Raw genomic sequence first — 16,487 nt, forward strand, 5'->3', positions numbered from 1 at the left:
CGCAGTTTACGTCAGAGCTTTTTTTAAAAAAAAGGCTTAGACATTCAAACTTATAAGCATTAAGTTAACTAATAATTAACGTGCTATCAAAATGGTTGTATATTTTTACATTATCCCTTACCGTCCCCGCCACTAACCGCGATTGCATATCTAGATTCGGGCCTCGGCTCAGCCTGTAGTCCGCACACGCCTCCCCTGGTTTTCCCCGCATCCCCACGCGACTTCTGAGGTTCCGACTACACACTCCCTAAAGCTCCCCGTTAAAATACATCTTGACCACACATATCAGCACCATAACTTTCAAATCAGAATATATAGATAATGATCAGAATCAGCTCCGAAAACAAACAACAGTTGAAAACCGCCTGCGACAAGATCATCCGGTCGTACGTGGACGCACGGGACGAAACCCGGATTCCAGGGGTGGTCGCTGCCGTTACCACCAAGGACGGAGTCATCTATGAAACGTCCCAAGGCTATGCCAATATTGCCACTGAAGAATCCATTGCCGAAGACACCATCTTCTGCTTCTACTCTGCGACAAAGATCATCACCTCCGTTGCGTGCATGCAGCTCTACGAGCGCGGGCTATTGGACTTGGACGCGCCAGCGGAGCAGTACCATGCGGAAATAAGCAAAATCCAAGTCTTGGTCGACTTTGACAGCAAGGGAGACCCGATCACGAAACCGCCAAACACAAAGATGACTGTCAGAATGATGCTCTCGCACACTGCGGGGTTTTCGTATCCCTTCTTCGATATCGGACACCTCTTCGTTATGAAGGCTTTGAAGTCGGTGCCGATTGATGATGTTATCAGTGATATTCCGCTTGTGTGTGAGCCGGGATCCAAGTGGGCGTACGGTAATGGTATTGACTGGGCTGGAAAGGTGGTGGAGTCCATCAGTGGCTTGCGTTTGGGTGATTACCTCGCCCAGAACGTCTTCCAGCCTTTGGGAATGGACAGCTGTACATTCTGTATTACCGACGCAGCGCAAAAGCAGCGCTTGATGGCCGTCTACCAGCGTATCCCCGGAAAGAAAGACCTTGGATTGTCTCATGTGAAGCCACCTTTGCGGCCAAATACCGACATGGGCGGCCAGGGCGTGTTTGGGACTGTTGGTGACTTTACCAAGTTCATCAGAATGTTTCTTAACGGAGGTAAGAGTGATTCTGGGGCCCATATCTTGCACGCCGACACCATCCGGTACGGCGCGGCCAACCAGTTGCCAAAAAATTTTGAGATCACCACGTTGGAAACATTGCTTCCGCATATAGCCAATCAGATAGACTTCTTCCCGGAGCTTCCAAAGTCCCACTCCTTGTTTGCCATGAGGACCGACGCGCACGCCGCTACTGGAAGAGGCCCGGGTACGTTGATGTGGGCCGGATTGGCGAATTTGTTTTACTGGATAGACATGGAGCGGGGAGTTGGTGGGTTCTGGGCCACTCAGATCTTGCCTTTCGGCGACGCGCCATGTCTTGAATGCTTTTTCCAGATGGAGACGGAGGTATACAAGGCCTTGGAGAGTGGCGCAAAATTATAAGACCGGCTCTGGGATGAACATATATTTTAGCTATCAGATGTAGGTACTTGCGGAAGCAGACGATGGTTCACCTCAACGCTTAATACAGACATATTTGCGTATCCAGCTGAGATATCGTGGATATGCAAGGAAGCTTCTCACTCGGACCCCAAAGCCGAGTTATGGAGACATTTTGTGCAGAACTGTCAGTGACTGTTAGACCAACCAGGAGGGTTCTTGGCCATGGCATGAGAAATTTAGAGGCTCGACTTTTATGCACTGAAAAAACTAAGCAAGGGTCAGAAAATTAGGATCCAGGCGATTAGATGAGGCAAATTGATGGGTGAAATATACCCATAACTCAGCAACTTCTGTACTTGGTGAATACTTTCTTTTGGTGACAGTGTCTGTCTCGACTGGTTTGAGTAGATGGAGATGTACAAGGGTCATAGCAGGTAGACTTTTGATTTTCCTATTTCAACCATTCAAAATATTGTGTCAAGTAAAAGCATCTACCCAATAATGTATGACAATCTATTAAACGGGTACATAAAATACGATGTTACTCTATAACAATGCTAGGTGTGGATGCTTCAATATAATTCCATGCAAATGAATGCGTCAAAGGTTTCTCTCGTTTCCCGACAATAGTTGTCTAGAGCTGCAAAGAACGGCAGACCAGAAGGAAATTGCGAACAATCTCTTCGTCCTTACTGTAGGCTTTGATACAACCAGAAATATCCAGTTTCCACGGTTCAAGGATCCGCTTGAACTTGGCCAACTTTGCCTGGTCCGACTGGACTGATTGTGCCAAGTTCACAAGTAAGTAGCTGACTCTCATGACCAAGTCCTGGTCCTCCGTCTGGATGGTGAGGATGCTGAAGAGATTGCGCGCAAGCTTTTCTTCTCCCGCGAGAAGCATGCTAATGAACTCGTACTCGGAGGCGTTGATCAACAACCCCAACACAATGCTTTGGATCCTGGAGTTCTCCGAGTCCACCTGGAGGAGTAAGTAGTCCAAACGGGCGCGCAGGGAGTCCGCCGTCTTTGGCGTATCGAGATCGAAGAAATGCTCCAAGCACACAGGCGAGGTGATCACGTTGTTCAACAACTCTAAACACGCGGTCTGCATTTCTTCCTTTGGGCTGGTTGTGAGTAACTCATATATCCGACCAAACGCTCTTTTGACAATAGTATTTTTTAAGCTCATATCATCTAGGGACGCGAGATTTGTCAAGGCTAATAGGGCTTCGTAGCCATCCAACGCAGTGAGCTCTTCGCTGTCAGAGCTGCCCAACAATTCCACGAGGAAGGGAACCACGGTCAAGACAGCGTACTTCTTGAAGACCAAGAGGGGGTTATTGGCGATCAAAACCTTCGCTAGGGCGCGCAAGGCATATAACCGAGCGTCCCCGCGTGCATTACTTCCCGACCTGGTAAAACCCTCTGCGTTTATGTCACTGTAGAGCAGCAAGTACTCAATAAGCAAGTTCAAGCCGCCCTGGATCACGATCTGGTGCTTCGTGGCCTTATCACCGACGGGCCATGCGATGTTGTAGACAATCTTGGCAACAGAGTTCTTTGCAGCAGCAGAGATGGATTCCCTGCTCATGAGCGTGTTGGCGGTGAAGATGGATACAAGCTGGTGGCGGGTAAGCAAGCCAGAGTTAAAGGCTGAGATCTGTTCGGTGCTCTCCTCGCGCTCCTCTTCAACCCCAGTCTGGGCTCTTTTGGCATACTCTTCCATAAACCGCTTGGTCTTTCCGTCCGCAGATACTGGTTCCTGGATGTCTGAGAGCTTTTCAAGGATCGTGACTATCCCGTAGAGAAGGCTCGAATCAGGAACAGAGGTCTCCTTGACCGCATTAACAAGCAAGCCCATCCAAAACTCCAACAATGTCTCGTTTCCACGCATCTGCTTTCTATACCGTGGAATCAACGTCAAATAGGCAAGGGTCTCGTTGGCAGGGCCCAAGTAGTCTCCGGTTTCGGCCTGGACATTTGTGATGGCCATATCGTATAACTGGCCCATCCTCCCCGCAACCTTTTGTCCCTTCAACGCCCGCTCCTGTTCTAGCTTCTGACTCTCGTTCTGGATCTTGACCAAGATCAACGTCGCCAAGATGCGGATCTCGCGAAAAGCGTTGTCCGTCATGTCCCAGAGCACCGGGCTGTAGCTGCAGATGACTTCGCGACAGCTCTCGTCCGCACACGCCTCACAGAAGCAGCTCAAAACATCAAGCGACATGCGCTTGTGGGAGGATTCAGCAATGCTGGCTTTACCCGTGTAGTAGTGCTGGATCACAGCTTGGAACAGGCCAGAAAGGAAGATTCCACGGCAGGGCTCGGGAAGCACTGGGAAGAGTATGCCGAGAAGCGTGATAAGCTGCGAAAAGTCCGCGAACGATTCCGCAGAGTTCTCGATGAGGAGTTCCAAGTGCTGTTGCACCTCAAGATGGGTTTCATTAGGCAATTCAGCGGTGAGATCGCTGAAGGTTGCTACGAGAATTGCGAGATGTGAGTGGATACGTTTACGGTCCGCAGCTTTGCCGCACGTGGCGAACGGGAGGATCAAGGTGAGAAACTGCACGCGGAAAGCGCGGAGGCTGGCAAGCACAAGAAGCACCGCAAGGTAGAACACAAGCTGGTTGCACCATTCTGTGTCGCAGGTGGTTTCTTTGGCTAGCACTTTGAGCTGTGCCTTGATGACGCTCAAAAACCGGTCTGTCAAAACGGTATCGTTGCTGTCAAGCAACATGGCGAGGGCACGCCCCGTGTCGCCGCTGCGGTAGAGTACAGCCAAAAGGCGAGCCACAGTTTCAGGCGTGACAAGCCTGGATCTGATATATGCTCGGGAATCGGGGTCTTTAAAGGCTAAAAAGTCTTGGGGAGTTTTGGTGGGGTCGAATAGATCATCAAGAGGGTTGGGTGAGAGAGTGACAGCAGCTAGACACTCCGAAAGTTGTTTCGGATCAGGCATTGTGGGTTATGAGACTGAGTGTTGTTGGGTAGGAAGTGATGAATCACGAATTCCACGGATAACGAAGTAGATGAAACACGGAGAACGAAGTTGATGAAATACGGAGAACGGGGTTAGAATATAAAGAGGCCAGCTTTGAGCGTTGGATCATATTTGATTCGGATGCGGCGGAGCTTACGCGAAAAAGTTAAAACGTTGCCTCTTGTGTTTTACGCGAAAGATGGAAAGGGCGGGGTGGTCCATTCTTCGCAGAGAATTAGAATGGAAGGTTTTAGCTGACCTAGAATCTAAGGAGGAACTTTAAACGAATGTACAAGATGGTGGCTTGATCGTGGTACTATAGCGGTACAGACGGGGTTTATTTCTCGGAGTAGACGTAGGCTTAACGAGAGGGAAGCCAGAAAAAAAAATATTGTCCGATAAGCGCATTTAAAATATGTATAAGAAATGTTGCATTATTGACGGTGTTGAGAATCTTCGGAGGGGCCAGATTCTGGGCGACGGGTTGCAAGAGACCAAGAAACTGCCTTTTGTAACCAGGGGGCCCATAATAAAAATCGGTCCCGTGACGCTAACCCGTTATTCAGGGTCTCATCTATCATTATGCCTATTTTGGAGTATACCTCTTGCCTGACCAGCAGGTGATTATACACCTATCAGAGTCCTAATGGAGCTCAGAGCTGACCTTAATACTAAATATTTGAATATATCAAAATTTCTATCGATTTATCCGTAATTATAGTCCTAATCCCAATCCAAGCTCCACGCCAAATCACCGCTCACTGCTAGCATGCCCCCAATCCGTGCGGCGTCGCTCGCGTTAGCGCTCGCAATCTTGCGGGCACCAACATGACACGTTATCAACACCTTGACCACCACCGCAAAATCCATTGCCAGCCCATTCATCACAAAATGAAACTCGCTTCGATTGTGACAGTGGCAAGTGCTACTTCTTTTGCCTCTGCAACGATTCTAGGGGTGTCTCCAGAAGGTACGTTACATGTCTCCTTTCAGCCTGCAATACTAACCGCCCAGATCAACACAAGTACCAGCCTGACGCTAACAACCAGTGGAGATGTCTCGGAAACCCCGAAATTATCCTCACATACGACCAAATCAATGACGACTTTTGTGATTGTCCTGACGGGTCGGACGAGCCCGGCACCGCGGCGTGCGCCTCTATCCTCCGCTCGCCAACCCGGTTCTACTGCGCTAATGTAGGCCACATCCCTCGCTACATTGAAAACCACAAGGTGAACGACGGAGTATGTGATTACGAGCTCTGCTGCGATGGTTCGGACGAGTGGCAGGGCGTGGGCGGCGTACAGTGTCCGAACAAGTGCGCGGAGATCCACGAGAAATACGTAGCCACAAAGGAGTGGCGGGAGGCGGCACTTTCGCTCGGGTTGGTGGAAAAGAGTAAATTAGTGCAGACCGCGGCCGATAAGAAGGCCAGAGGGACCAAGGAGGTGGCAAAGTTGCGCACAGAGATGGCCCAGAAAGCGTCTCGTTTGGACGAATTGGAGGAGCAATACAGACAGGCTCAAAGCAACATCAAGGCGGTATACAACAATGCCGTTTCCGAAAGAATGTCCTTGGTGAAGGGCGAATACGCAGCGCAGCAGGAGCGGATGTCGGTGGTATCGCAGCAGGCGGCATACTTGGAGGAGATTTTGGCCAAGTTGATTGAAAACTACAACCCCAACTTTAACGATTTGTCGGTCAAAGAGGCTGTGCAGAACTTCCAGGACTACACTGTTAACAAAGACACGAGTTTCCAGGCGGAACCAGTCGACTTGCACCTTATGGACGTTTTGGAGGAGTCTTTGAAGGAGATAGACATTGAGCAACCAGCAAAGAGCCTGTCTCTCGTGGGATATATCCACAACGTATACAGGGACTTTGTAACATCCTTTTTGGGTACGCCTAATGGGGGTCAAGAGACCATGGTTGTTATGCCCGATACCCAGGAGATTGAAGCTGTCAAGAAGGACATTGCCAGCGCCGAGCTGAAGATCAGCAGCCACTTGAAAGAGTACGAGGGCGAGTCTTTTGGCGAAGACGGTATTCTCCACGCGTTGTCCGAAAAGTGCATCACCAACAAGGTGGGCGAATACGACTACGATTTGTGTTTCACGGGGTCCATTCACCAAAAGGGGCACGGCTCCAACGTTGCCATAGGTACGTTTGATCGTGTGGTGTACGAAACCAACAACGAGACGAGTGAAAAGGAGATGAAGATCTTTTACGAGGACGGAGCTCAGTGCTGGAACGGGCCCAGACGTCGGGGGGTCGTTTCCGTGACGTGTTCGAACGAGTTTGAGATTGTGAGTGTGACCGAACCGGAAAAGTGCGAGTACCATTTCAATGTCAAGTCGCCGCTCGGGTGCTTTGAGGAGCAGTTGGCGATGATTGGGGAGAAGATCGACGTGGGGAAGATTGCCCATGATGAACTCTAATCAACCTAGCATTAGCTAGGGTATATGTACCGGCCGGTGGTGTTTCGCCTATTGAGTAGTGATTCAGTTCTATGTTCATCACACTGTAAAGATTCGTATTTTATTTGTCAAGAGAGTAGCATTTAGATGTTTACAAAACCTTTTATAGATATCAGCAATACATTTCGCCATCAAAACTCCAAAGTTCCGGACAAGCAGTTGAGGCAGGGTGAAAACCCCCTTATGAATACGATCCATATCACTCACAGAAGGCCGATAAAGCAATATGTAGTACACGTGTAAATTTTGAGGTAGCGCTGTAGAAGTTGTAGTAGGTGTATGCTGTACAGTAGGGCGATACTAAATCGGTCAAACAGATGGAATTTCTCGTTAGTACCTCCATCTCGCAACCAGCTTTGCCGTGTGAAACCCTCATCATATATTCGATAAGGTTTACTCTATAATCATGTGGCTACTGAAATTGCCTGGACTCTCCAGAATCAGGAGAATATACCCGGAAGCATATACCCCTTACGTTTCATTCAAGATGACTGCGAGCCGACCTGTATGGCTGCCAAATTCTTTGGCGTGAGACGCGTCATTTCCCTCGCATCTGCTGAAATTTCAGACTCAAACACATGTTCCATCTAAACAGCTTTCACCGATCTAACCTCCAGTACATCTCAATGACTGCTACACGCTCCCTTAACAGAATAGCCAAGCCTGTTCCCAAACTGAAGACAAAGCCTCTGCTTCCTGCCGATATTAGCTTGAAGCCGGAAACTAAAAACTACAAGAGGTATCCCGCTGACCCTGTCACGGGCTCCAGATACTGGCTCATCAAGTCAGAACCAAACTCCAGAATTGACCCGAAAACGGGCAAAGATGCTAAATTTGCGCTATCTGACTTGCAGTTGGTGGAGTACGAGCCGTGGGACGGTGTGCGCAACTACGAGGCCAAGAACCACATGTTAAACATGTCGGTTGGTGATATCTGTCTCTTCTACCATTCCAACTGTACAGTCCCGGGAATTGTGGGACTCGCAGAAGTTGCCAATGCAGCCCATCCGGATGAGCTTCAGTTCAACGCCAAGTCATCGTATTACGATGCCAAGTCAGACAGGGCTGCTCCACGATGGTGGTGTGTGGATGTCAAGTTCAAAAGGCGGTTTAGACACAAGGTCAGCTTGGTGTCTGTGCGAGAAAACTCCAATTTAGCCGATATGGTGTTGGTGAAGCGAGGACGTTTGAGTGTCACGCCAGTATCCCCCGAAGAGTATGCCGAAGTGCTCCAGATTGAGGACAAAGGCGAGGTGGATGACGAAAGCATTGACTGTGTGATCGACAGAAAGTTTATTAAGGAAAAGTAAAGCAGGTTTTCAGTTTCGACGTAGAATCGATGTCTATCTTGCAATCTTGTGTCATGGCTGTCCATAAGTCCCTAGCGATTTTATCACTTACACGATCTTTACCTGGTGAAATGTCAAGTTTGATATCTCCAGAAGGTTGGGACTTACAAAAGCAGTAAAAACTAACCAATTATACGAAATTCCTCTTTTCCGTGAGATTGTTAAAGATTCGAGACGTGCTCATGGAGAATACCTTGGTGGAATTCAATGTTAGTGGGTATCTAAAGGCAGGCTGCCAAATAGAACAACTATAGCTTCGCCTAATATTCCATCTTACTGCCAATACCTTACAGGCGCCAATTGAGATTCAAACCTAATGATTCAAGCCGTTGGTGGCTTGCTTTAGAACCCAAAGACCAGAAAAAAAAATACAACTTTCAACTTCAAACCCTACTTAGAGACCCTCGCAGGTCGTGCGCTGCAGCTTCTATATTGCGTAAAATTCAGCACTAACAAGCCAAGTGAACCGAAAAATATTGAAAAATTCCAGCGGCTATTCCAAAGTTATTAATCAATCATATCCACTCCCCCTACCAATGAGCGCCATTATCAGAAGATACTCTACTGTTGTGACAAAGGCCGATTTGTGGGCAGACTTCTCCAAGAGATCAGCCTCTTTGGGCTTGAAGGACGCCCAGCTCAAGGAAGCGCTTCTCAAGGGTGTTGCAGCCACAGATGGGCCGGTGTCAATCACTGATAAGGCCGCCAAGATGAGATACGCCAGCACCCCAGGGATGCAACCGTTGTTCGAAACCGCTCACACATACTTGCAGCAGAGAGCGCAGAGAACGTACGCTGCCATTGAGCGAATCGAGAGACAGATCAGTGAGACTACTGATGCCCAGGTAAAGGCCAACCTCCTTGCCCAGAAGAATAAGATGGCTGTTTCTGCTGAGCAGCACAACCCAGAGGTCAAGTACACCGCTGAGTACTTGCCTGAGAACTTGGATATGTCGCAGGCTGCCTTCAGACATTACGCAGAGCAGAAGTGGAACAACTACGGCAAGATGCTACTCATGGAGAGATTGGAAACCATGAGCGTCATTCCAGACACCATGCCGACCTTAAATCCGGAAGTTGACGTCACCATGGAGTTTCCTTGCAGTGGTGCCTCCGCCGTCGTACCAGGTGCGTTCTTGCACTCTTCCACCACCATGAAGCCACCTACCTTCACCATCCAGGAGTTCAAGGAGACCGACAACCAGTTGTACACCATCTTGATTGTCAACCCAGATACCCCAAACGTGGAAACCAACGGCTTCAACACCACCTTGCACTGGGGGTTGACCAATGTCCTGGTGTCCAACACCGACATTAAGGTTGACTTTTCGAAGATGTGCGACGCGTTTGGCAATAATAAGCACGAGATCTGTCCGTACTTACCACCTGTCCCGGAAAAGAACTTGCCGTACCAGAGATTCGCCGTATGGGTATTCAGACAGGAAGCTGCGGTTGCCGTCAAGTCAGCCCGTCTGAACAACCCTGACTTTGACATCAGAGAGTTTGCCCAGACACACGGCTTGACTGCCGTCGGCGCTCACATGTGGAGAAGCAAGTGGGACAGAAGCGTCTCCGCCGTGAGAGAGTTCTACAACTTGCCAAAGGGTAGAATATTCCACCCACACCGCTTGTAAACCTGTGTTTCACCATAGGGCTCTACCGTTTAACGGTTCATTGTACACTTTGTAAATAGTTAATGTATCAACTTCACAAGATGTTTGACAGCCACGGTCGACTCCATATGCTTGTAATATTGGGGAACACTAAAGGCTAAGATTAAAGACACGGAGCTGTTCAGCTTTGGCCATACCTCAAGGACTACCTAACAGAAGACACAAGTTGGTAGCGGTATACTATGGCGAACAAAAAACTATGTATTTAATGCAATAGAAATAGCGTTGTTGTCTTGAGGTCGGCTCTATACAAGAGAGAGCGTGGATCTTTTATGGGATGAATTTTAAAGTAGAGAAAAAGAGGACGATAGCAAAAATCTTAATCGGTCGGGGAAGAAAATGGTAGCTGTGAGGAGAGTTCTGGGATATAGTTTCCCTATAATCGCCCCTCTGGGCAATATCGACATGACTTGGAACGGCAGACAGACGAGACAACCTTCGTATACAAATCTTCCATTAAAAGACGGCCATATCAATCATTTTTCACCGCAGAGAGTACGGAAGCATAGTACTATTCACATCATACAAACTAACTCTTCTCTTTATCCACAGAAATCAGTACATCATTTCGTACCAGAAGCCTGTGCGTGCAATCTCAACCGCGAATTTTTTTTATGCACGCAGCTACATGACGGCAATACCTTACGCTAAGCACTCCATCTACCAATCCCAATATACAGCCCTCTCCTTACTATGACTTCAATCCCACCAAATTTGTGGCCGGACCAGCTCAACTTTAAGCCCAACAAATGGACCGTACTGGAGCGCTTCGTCAAACAGTTCTCGCCAGCGGCATGCCAGATGCACTACAAAGCGGAAGCCAAGCTCAAATACAGCGCGTGCGGGTTCCTCGTATTCCTCGGCTCGCAGCTCAAGCTTCAGCCAGCAGCCATCTTTCGCGCAACGCTTCTTTTCCATCGTTACTGCCTCGTGGAGCCCGTGCGCGACAAACTCCACAACAACCAGATCGCGACTGCGTGTCTCTTTGTGGCGTGTAAGCTCGACGACTGCATTCGCAACATCAAGGAGGTGGTGATCGTGGCTTTAGGAATTATTTCCGGCAAGAAAGAGGACGGAATGAGTCCCGCATACTGGGAGTGGCGCGACAAGCTCGCGCTATACGAGGAAACGGTGATCAAGGTGCTCGGGTTCGACCTCGACGTTCCGGCCGTGTTTGACGAGCTATTGGAGGCATTTCCCAGAATGTCGCCTCAGGAAGAGACGCGTGCGAAAAAAGAGCACCCGGAAGCCCCGCTGACAGACCTGCTCTTCCGCGCCGCGCGCTCCTTCCTCGTGGAGGCCTCCAAGTGCGGGATCTTCAATACCTACGAGGGTGAGACAGTGATGCAGACCGCAATCATCTACGCTGCGGTGTGTCATAAGCACAAGCTTGCAAAGAATTTTCTTGCGGATCATGGAATCAGGGCCGATCTGATCAAGATGTACGTGTGCTATTTTGCATTGTACCGCGCACTCGCGGATTTGGTGCAGGTGGGCGCAGCTGACACGAAAATGCTTGAGCGGGTCTTTATTCCGTTTACAAAACAGAAATTTGTTCATTATATCGACGAAGATGCGGATGATGGGAGCCGACTCTTGCGTTCGGAAGTCAGCGATATCCCCGACCTCCTGGCCAGGAAACCCAAGGAGGACAGGCCTGAGGGGGATAGAAAGAGGGCCAAGACGGAAATCTAATAAGAGGTGACAGTATGGCAGCATCGGTTTGATTAGAAAAGTCAATGGGCATGTGAATACATTCACCGCGATCTATCTAGAGAAAAGGATGGCATCGAGCCCAATGGTAGACAAATCACCTGTTAAGATAATACGTTACAAGCTCTCTATCATTCACAAATATTAGATCAGGGCTAGATCAGGTTCAGCTGTTTATGAGGTTTTGCGTATCCTAGCCAAAATCCACATAGTAATACGTAACAAAAGTCAGTTACCAATGAGATTCGCCTCCAATAGGGCCACACAGACTTACGTTGTAGGATCTTTGACAATTGCAACTCAGCTACAGTATGCCTACTATAACAGCACTAACACCTTGTATTCAACTAAAACGTTCAAACCAAGAGTTCGTACAACATTATCTAAACCAAGTTTTCGACGTCCTTCGACGGTAACTTGTACAAGTGGTAATAGTCCACAGTGCGGCCATTAATGTTGTGCTCGCCGTCAATTGGCAAGTAGAAGATGTTGCGCCAGTTGTGAGTGTCACCGATGAACCAGAAGTCCAAGCAGTTCATCTTCACCCCGTAGTCTGTAGCGATCTCTTGGTGGCGCGACGACGTGGCATCGCGCGCAGCGGACACAAACTGATCCAACCCCAACAGCCGGGAAAAGGAGCCGCATAACGTGATGTTTTTCGGAAGGGGATCTTCAACGGGGGTCTCGGTCAGTCCAGCGAGGTCTTCGGGCACGCTGGCATAGTACGGGTTCTGGCGATGGTCTTTCTTGTACAACTTAGACGCCTCGTAGGTGGTTAAGCCGCGAGAGATCTGGAAGAGTTGTGTGAAGATCAAGAAAGATAACCATATGAGCTGGAAACACGTCCAGAAGAAGAGATTGAGGGCGAACGGCGTGTGTGTCGCGGCTCGGCAGAGCGATTCGCCCAACACGGCACATTCATCCACAGACGGAAGTTCGTCAAACGACTCGAGCGCAAGATGAAGGAAACATAAGGCGGCAACCTCCAACGCAAGGATGAAGCCGACAAAGAGCTTGTGGTTGCGCACGCCCACCTCGTTGTACAACCACGGGCAGTAGTGGTCGAAGCCTGCGATCAACTTACGCGAGTGTTCGGAGTATTTCGCACGCAACGGCTTACGCACCATCGTGTGGATGCAGAAGTGCTGCGCGTCGTACTTGCCGATCGCCATGAGCGCCATAATGTGTCCCTGGGTGTCGGTCTTGCTGGCAGGACGGTGAATATAGCCGGGGTTGATAAACATAGCCTTGGAGAACAAGCCGTATACCGCGGCGGCGGAAAGGACAAAGAAAATGTGAGCGAGGGGGGTTTCGAGAAAGTCTGCCGCGAAATGGGTGACCCACACCACGACACAGTAAAAGAAGGATGCGGAAAAGACCCCCGCAAGGTAGGGGGTCTTCAAAAGCGCGTTTTGGTGGGTGCGAAGATAGTTCGGCACGAGGAGATGCATGGTAAGGAAGTGGAGGAGAGCTAATACCGGAAACACCGCAAAGAGGCGGAGAAAGTCGCTGGTTTCCATGAGTCTAACCCCGGCCAAAGCGACCCCAAGCATGACATACGGAGCGAAGAAGGTGGCCACCTTGGCAGTAGACTCACCCATGAGTTTTGGCTTCATGAGCCCGGTCTCACGGTCCCGGCCTGTCTCGTACAACGCGTTCTTCAACGTCGGCAAGCAATTCATGTCGCGCGCAATGTCGAAGCTACTCTTTCCGTCGTACGTCGTGTTGTTGACATCGGCGCCGTGCTCGAGTAACTGCTTAATGATCGGGAAGGTACCGCGCATGTACGACCAGTGTAATGGAGTGAAGCCTTGGTCATCTGCCTGTGCAACGTCCGCGCCGTGCTGAAGGCACACCTCGACACTGAGGGTGTCGCCCTGGTAAGCAGCCCATCCAAGTGCTGTGCGCCGGTTGGGGTCAGGGGTGTCGACGTGGATGTCCGTAGTATTGAGAATGTAGATCACAAGCATAATGTTAGACGAGTTGATAGCAAGGTGGAGACAGTTGAAGCCCTGAGAGTCGCAGCGCGCGGGGTCGGCGCCTTGCTTGATCAAGTAATCCGCGATATAGACAAGTCCGTAGCGGCACGCCCAGTGCAACGGGGTTGCATCCAAGTCACCACCGCGAACATCGAGAATTTCTGGATAGGATTCCGCCAAGTACTGGACCACGGAGAGGCGGTTGTTGATCGCCGCCCAGTGGAGACCGGTGATGTTGTCGGGGAAGGTTTCAGTGGCGCAGACTGCCGCGAGGTCTTTGACGGTGGGTAAGTTGCCGGTCTGGCACGCCGCCATGAATGATTTCAAGGTGGGGTTGGATTCCTCCGGGCTTTGAGGGGATTGCATGATAGGCATGATGGATGCAGAGCTATCGAGCGAAGCGGAGTCTGAGAGGACTGACCGGTTGTATGGTTCGGCGGCTTCTTTAGTTGGTTCAATCGAAGGTTTGGTTTCGATTGGAGACGAAACGCTAGTTTTCAGGGGGTCAGATTCAGCAATCTCGGCTAGTGGGGATTCAGGAGATGGTTCGGCAGTTCCAACCAATGGAGAATCATGAGGTGCCTCAGTAAGGTTGATCAATGGTTCCGCAGTCGCCCCTTCAGTTAGCTTCACAGTGGCCGAAGCTATCTCAATATTCTCAGTGATTGGAGCCATCTCAGTTTGCTCCGCAGCGAATTGTTCAGGATCGCCTGCTTCCGATTCAAGAGGCGTTTCAGCGGTAACGTCTTGTCCCACAGTGGGTGGTGTTTGGACTTTTGGGGCTGGTTCCGGAGTCCTCTGGGTATTAGCACCCTTGCTCTTCTTTTTGGCCATTGTAAGCGTATCGAAGATTTGTAGTAAGGAAATGAGCGAATACCCAAGAATAAAAATATTACAACCGTTTTGAGGCAAGTGCTCGACACGAAGCACAGCCACGAACTGCGCCGCGAATATAACGCCACTATTTCCGAATATAGCAATTTGAGGTGGCGCAAGATCTAGCACGTTATGGTCCGTTAGATGGGCACCTACCTAGTAAAAGTCAGTGGTGCGGGGCGGAGACACGCCGACAACGTAATAACTGGTATTTATACAATACTAGTGGTTGAGAGGGAAGATGATTAAAAGTGTGGACTATACTTTTATCTTCTTTCAGACGAAACACTAGGCTATTACTGATCTCTAGCACTGTACCGGTCCAAACGTCTAGAATGAATGCCTAGTAACGTACAATGCAGGGCTAACTGACAGGTATGGGAGCTCACTACGTAAGTGCTATGTCTTTGCAGCTGCCCCTTGGAATGAATGGGAGGTTTACCCGTGGTTGCGGGCGATTTATAAATATAAACTCTAAATCGTGATTTTTTGGAAAGAGTTAAAACAAACATGATATAATAATGGCACTCTGTGAACATTCTCTTCCTGCCTGCGCCGCACTCCTATTCTTCCGGCATCGTTATTTTTTTTTTACTTTGCTCCAAAAGGTTCAACTTTACACATACTAGCCCTCATATACTCTATTAAATACCACAATGACAACAGCACACCGCCCAACTCTTGAGTCCAAGAGGGGCAAGGATATCACAATCGCAAACACGATTCAACACGGCCGCAGCCAGCCCGCACACAAACAGTTGAAGCTCCGGCAGTCGTACCTCCGAAACAAGGGCACACGGGTGGATGCGGAGGCGGCTCGCACCAAGGTTGAGCAGCTCAAATGGGAGCTTGTGAATCAGGAAAAGAGCCACTACTTGAAAGAGGGGCGGGTCTGGCAGGAGGACCGGTTTGCGCAGAAGACGCAGTTGGCTCTCACGGGGAGCGAGGAAAACTACGAGGCCAAGCGGAGAAAGGTCGAGGAAGAGTTTAAGGCGGCAGATGGTTATCAGGATTCCCCCAAAGTGTTTGAATATGAGAGTAGCACGGAAAGTGAGGATGAAGATGAGGATGAGGAGAGCGGGGATGAGGAGAGCGGGGATGAGGATGAAGACGACACACTTGCGCTTTTGAGGGAGCTTGAAAAGATCAAAGCAGAGAAGCTCCAGGCGAAAATGCTGGCAGAGCAAGAAGAGCAGCGTGTGAAGGCACTTACCTCCAACCCGTTGCTTGTGGCGGAGGAGGCCAAGCCTAAGTCGTCCTGGCGCCTGAACACGGTGTTTAACGCTAAGCAGAGCGCAAAGACCGATGGACACGACAAGTACGTGAACGACATGTTGCGGTCCGACTTTCACCGTAAATTCATGGACCGGTACACAAAGTAGATTGGTATGGAATTAGAAGTATTTATGGACTATTTTTTTTTTGCAAAGAAAATCAAAAAGCGAGGCAAGCTGAATCGACAGAGTGAATTTTCAAGATTGGCTCTTCTAAAAAGGTCAAGCGTGGGTATTGCTTGTGATTTATATATTAACAAACGGTATATATAGGTAGAAATATACATCAGCTTTGGTTGCGACACTTTTACTCGCGCTGAGATACTTTTCCTTTTTAGATGCTATTTCAAAAAACAAGAGGCGCTCAATAGGTGTGTTTTTACTGATAGGATCTTGATCTGTAACCCTCCGTAGCCCATTAATAAATGACTATTCCCCCGGTTTGTTAAACTATCTACAATAACACATAAGATAAACATAGGAAGATACGATACGCGAAAGAAAAAGCAGTGGAACAGGGCACCACATGAGAGGTTGACTCCTAACTTATTTGGAGGTTTTGCTTGAGGTCATTCGCCGCAGTTTGTGGATATGAAACGGTTCAATTAGACTGGTCGAGAA

The 16,487-nt window shown here is 49.2% G+C and overlaps 8 protein-coding genes across 8 annotated transcripts; 6 read left to right on the forward strand and 2 right to left on the reverse strand.

Moving 5' to 3' along the window:
• Nucleotides 1-321: 321 nt before the first annotated feature.
• On the forward strand, nt 322-1,545 carry BABINDRAFT_35976 (uncharacterized protein; the record flags this gene model as incomplete). Its single annotated transcript, XM_019131745.1, has 1 exon — nt 322-1,545. The coding sequence occupies one exon, from the start codon at nt 322-324 to the stop codon at nt 1,543-1,545; it is 1,224 nt and encodes a 407-aa protein (XP_018985438.1).
• Nucleotides 1,546-2,007: 462 nt separating this feature from the next.
• Nucleotides 2,008-4,722, reverse strand: BABINDRAFT_128769 (uncharacterized protein). The gene has a single exon (XM_019127013.1). The coding sequence runs from the start codon at nt 4,502-4,504 to the stop codon at nt 2,180-2,182; it is 2,325 nt and encodes a 774-aa protein (XP_018985439.1). The 5' UTR covers nt 4,505-4,722; the 3' UTR covers nt 2,008-2,179.
• A 694-nt stretch (nt 4,723-5,416) lies between these two features.
• BABINDRAFT_13012 (uncharacterized protein) lies at nt 5,417-7,174 on the forward strand (the record flags this gene model as incomplete). The annotated part of the gene is made up of 2 exons (XM_019127028.1): nt 5,417-5,495; nt 5,540-7,174. 2 exons carry the CDS (start codon nt 5,417-5,419, stop codon nt 6,961-6,963), a joined length of 1,503 nt encoding a protein of 500 aa, XP_018985440.1. The 3' UTR covers nt 6,964-7,174.
• Nucleotides 7,175-7,334: 160 nt separating this feature from the next.
• Nucleotides 7,335-8,744, forward strand: BABINDRAFT_161102 (EVE domain-containing protein). The gene has a single exon (XM_019128651.1). The coding sequence runs from the start codon at nt 7,629-7,631 to the stop codon at nt 8,310-8,312; it is 684 nt and encodes a 227-aa protein (XP_018985441.1). The 5' UTR covers nt 7,335-7,628; the 3' UTR covers nt 8,313-8,744.
• Nucleotides 8,714-10,293, forward strand: BABINDRAFT_161103 (mitochondrial 54S ribosomal protein mL38). The gene has a single exon (XM_019128652.1). The coding sequence runs from the start codon at nt 8,888-8,890 to the stop codon at nt 9,983-9,985; it is 1,098 nt and encodes a 365-aa protein (XP_018985442.1). The 5' UTR covers nt 8,714-8,887; the 3' UTR covers nt 9,986-10,293.
• A 160-nt stretch (nt 10,294-10,453) lies between these two features.
• On the forward strand, nt 10,454-12,053 carry BUR2 (Bur2p). The gene has a single exon (XM_019128653.1). The coding sequence runs from the start codon at nt 10,718-10,720 to the stop codon at nt 11,717-11,719; it is 1,002 nt and encodes a 333-aa protein (XP_018985443.1). The 5' UTR covers nt 10,454-10,717; the 3' UTR covers nt 11,720-12,053.
• Nucleotides 12,054-12,120: 67 nt separating this feature from the next.
• AKR1 (palmitoyltransferase) lies at nt 12,121-14,091 on the reverse strand (the record flags this gene model as incomplete). Its single annotated transcript, XM_019130792.1, has 1 exon — nt 12,121-14,091. The coding sequence occupies one exon, from the start codon at nt 14,089-14,091 to the stop codon at nt 12,121-12,123; it is 1,971 nt and encodes a 656-aa protein (XP_018985444.1).
• Nucleotides 14,092-15,223: 1,132 nt separating this feature from the next.
• Nucleotides 15,224-16,183, forward strand: BABINDRAFT_161105 (U2-type spliceosomal complex subunit). The gene has a single exon (XM_019128654.1). It carries the CDS (start codon nt 15,249-15,251, stop codon nt 15,972-15,974), a length of 726 nt encoding a protein of 241 aa, XP_018985445.1. The 5' UTR covers nt 15,224-15,248; the 3' UTR covers nt 15,975-16,183.
• The last annotated feature ends 304 nt before the right edge of the window (nt 16,184-16,487 follow it).

This window comes from Babjeviella inositovora (assembly GCF_001661335.1).
Source record: "Babjeviella inositovora NRRL Y-12698 unplaced genomic scaffold BABINscaffold_5, whole genome shotgun sequence".
Lineage (NCBI taxonomy): Eukaryota > Fungi > Ascomycota > Pichiomycetes > Serinales > Babjeviella > Babjeviella inositovora.

Bases quoted from the DNA above. Each gene is read 5' to 3' on its own strand.
- BABINDRAFT_161105 (XM_019128654.1), top strand. From the start codon at position 15,249: ATGACAACAGCACACCGCCCAACTCTTGAGTCCAAGAGGGGCAAGGAT.
- BABINDRAFT_161102 (XM_019128651.1), top strand. From the start codon at position 7,629: ATGACTGCTACACGCTCCCTTAACAGAATAGCCAAGCCTGTTCCCAAA.
- BABINDRAFT_128769 (XM_019127013.1), bottom strand. From the start codon at position 4,504: ATGCCTGATCCGAAACAACTTTCGGAGTGTCTAGCTGCTGTCACTCTC.
- BUR2 (XM_019128653.1), top strand. From the start codon at position 10,718: ATGACTTCAATCCCACCAAATTTGTGGCCGGACCAGCTCAACTTTAAG.
- BABINDRAFT_161103 (XM_019128652.1), top strand. From the start codon at position 8,888: ATGAGCGCCATTATCAGAAGATACTCTACTGTTGTGACAAAGGCCGAT.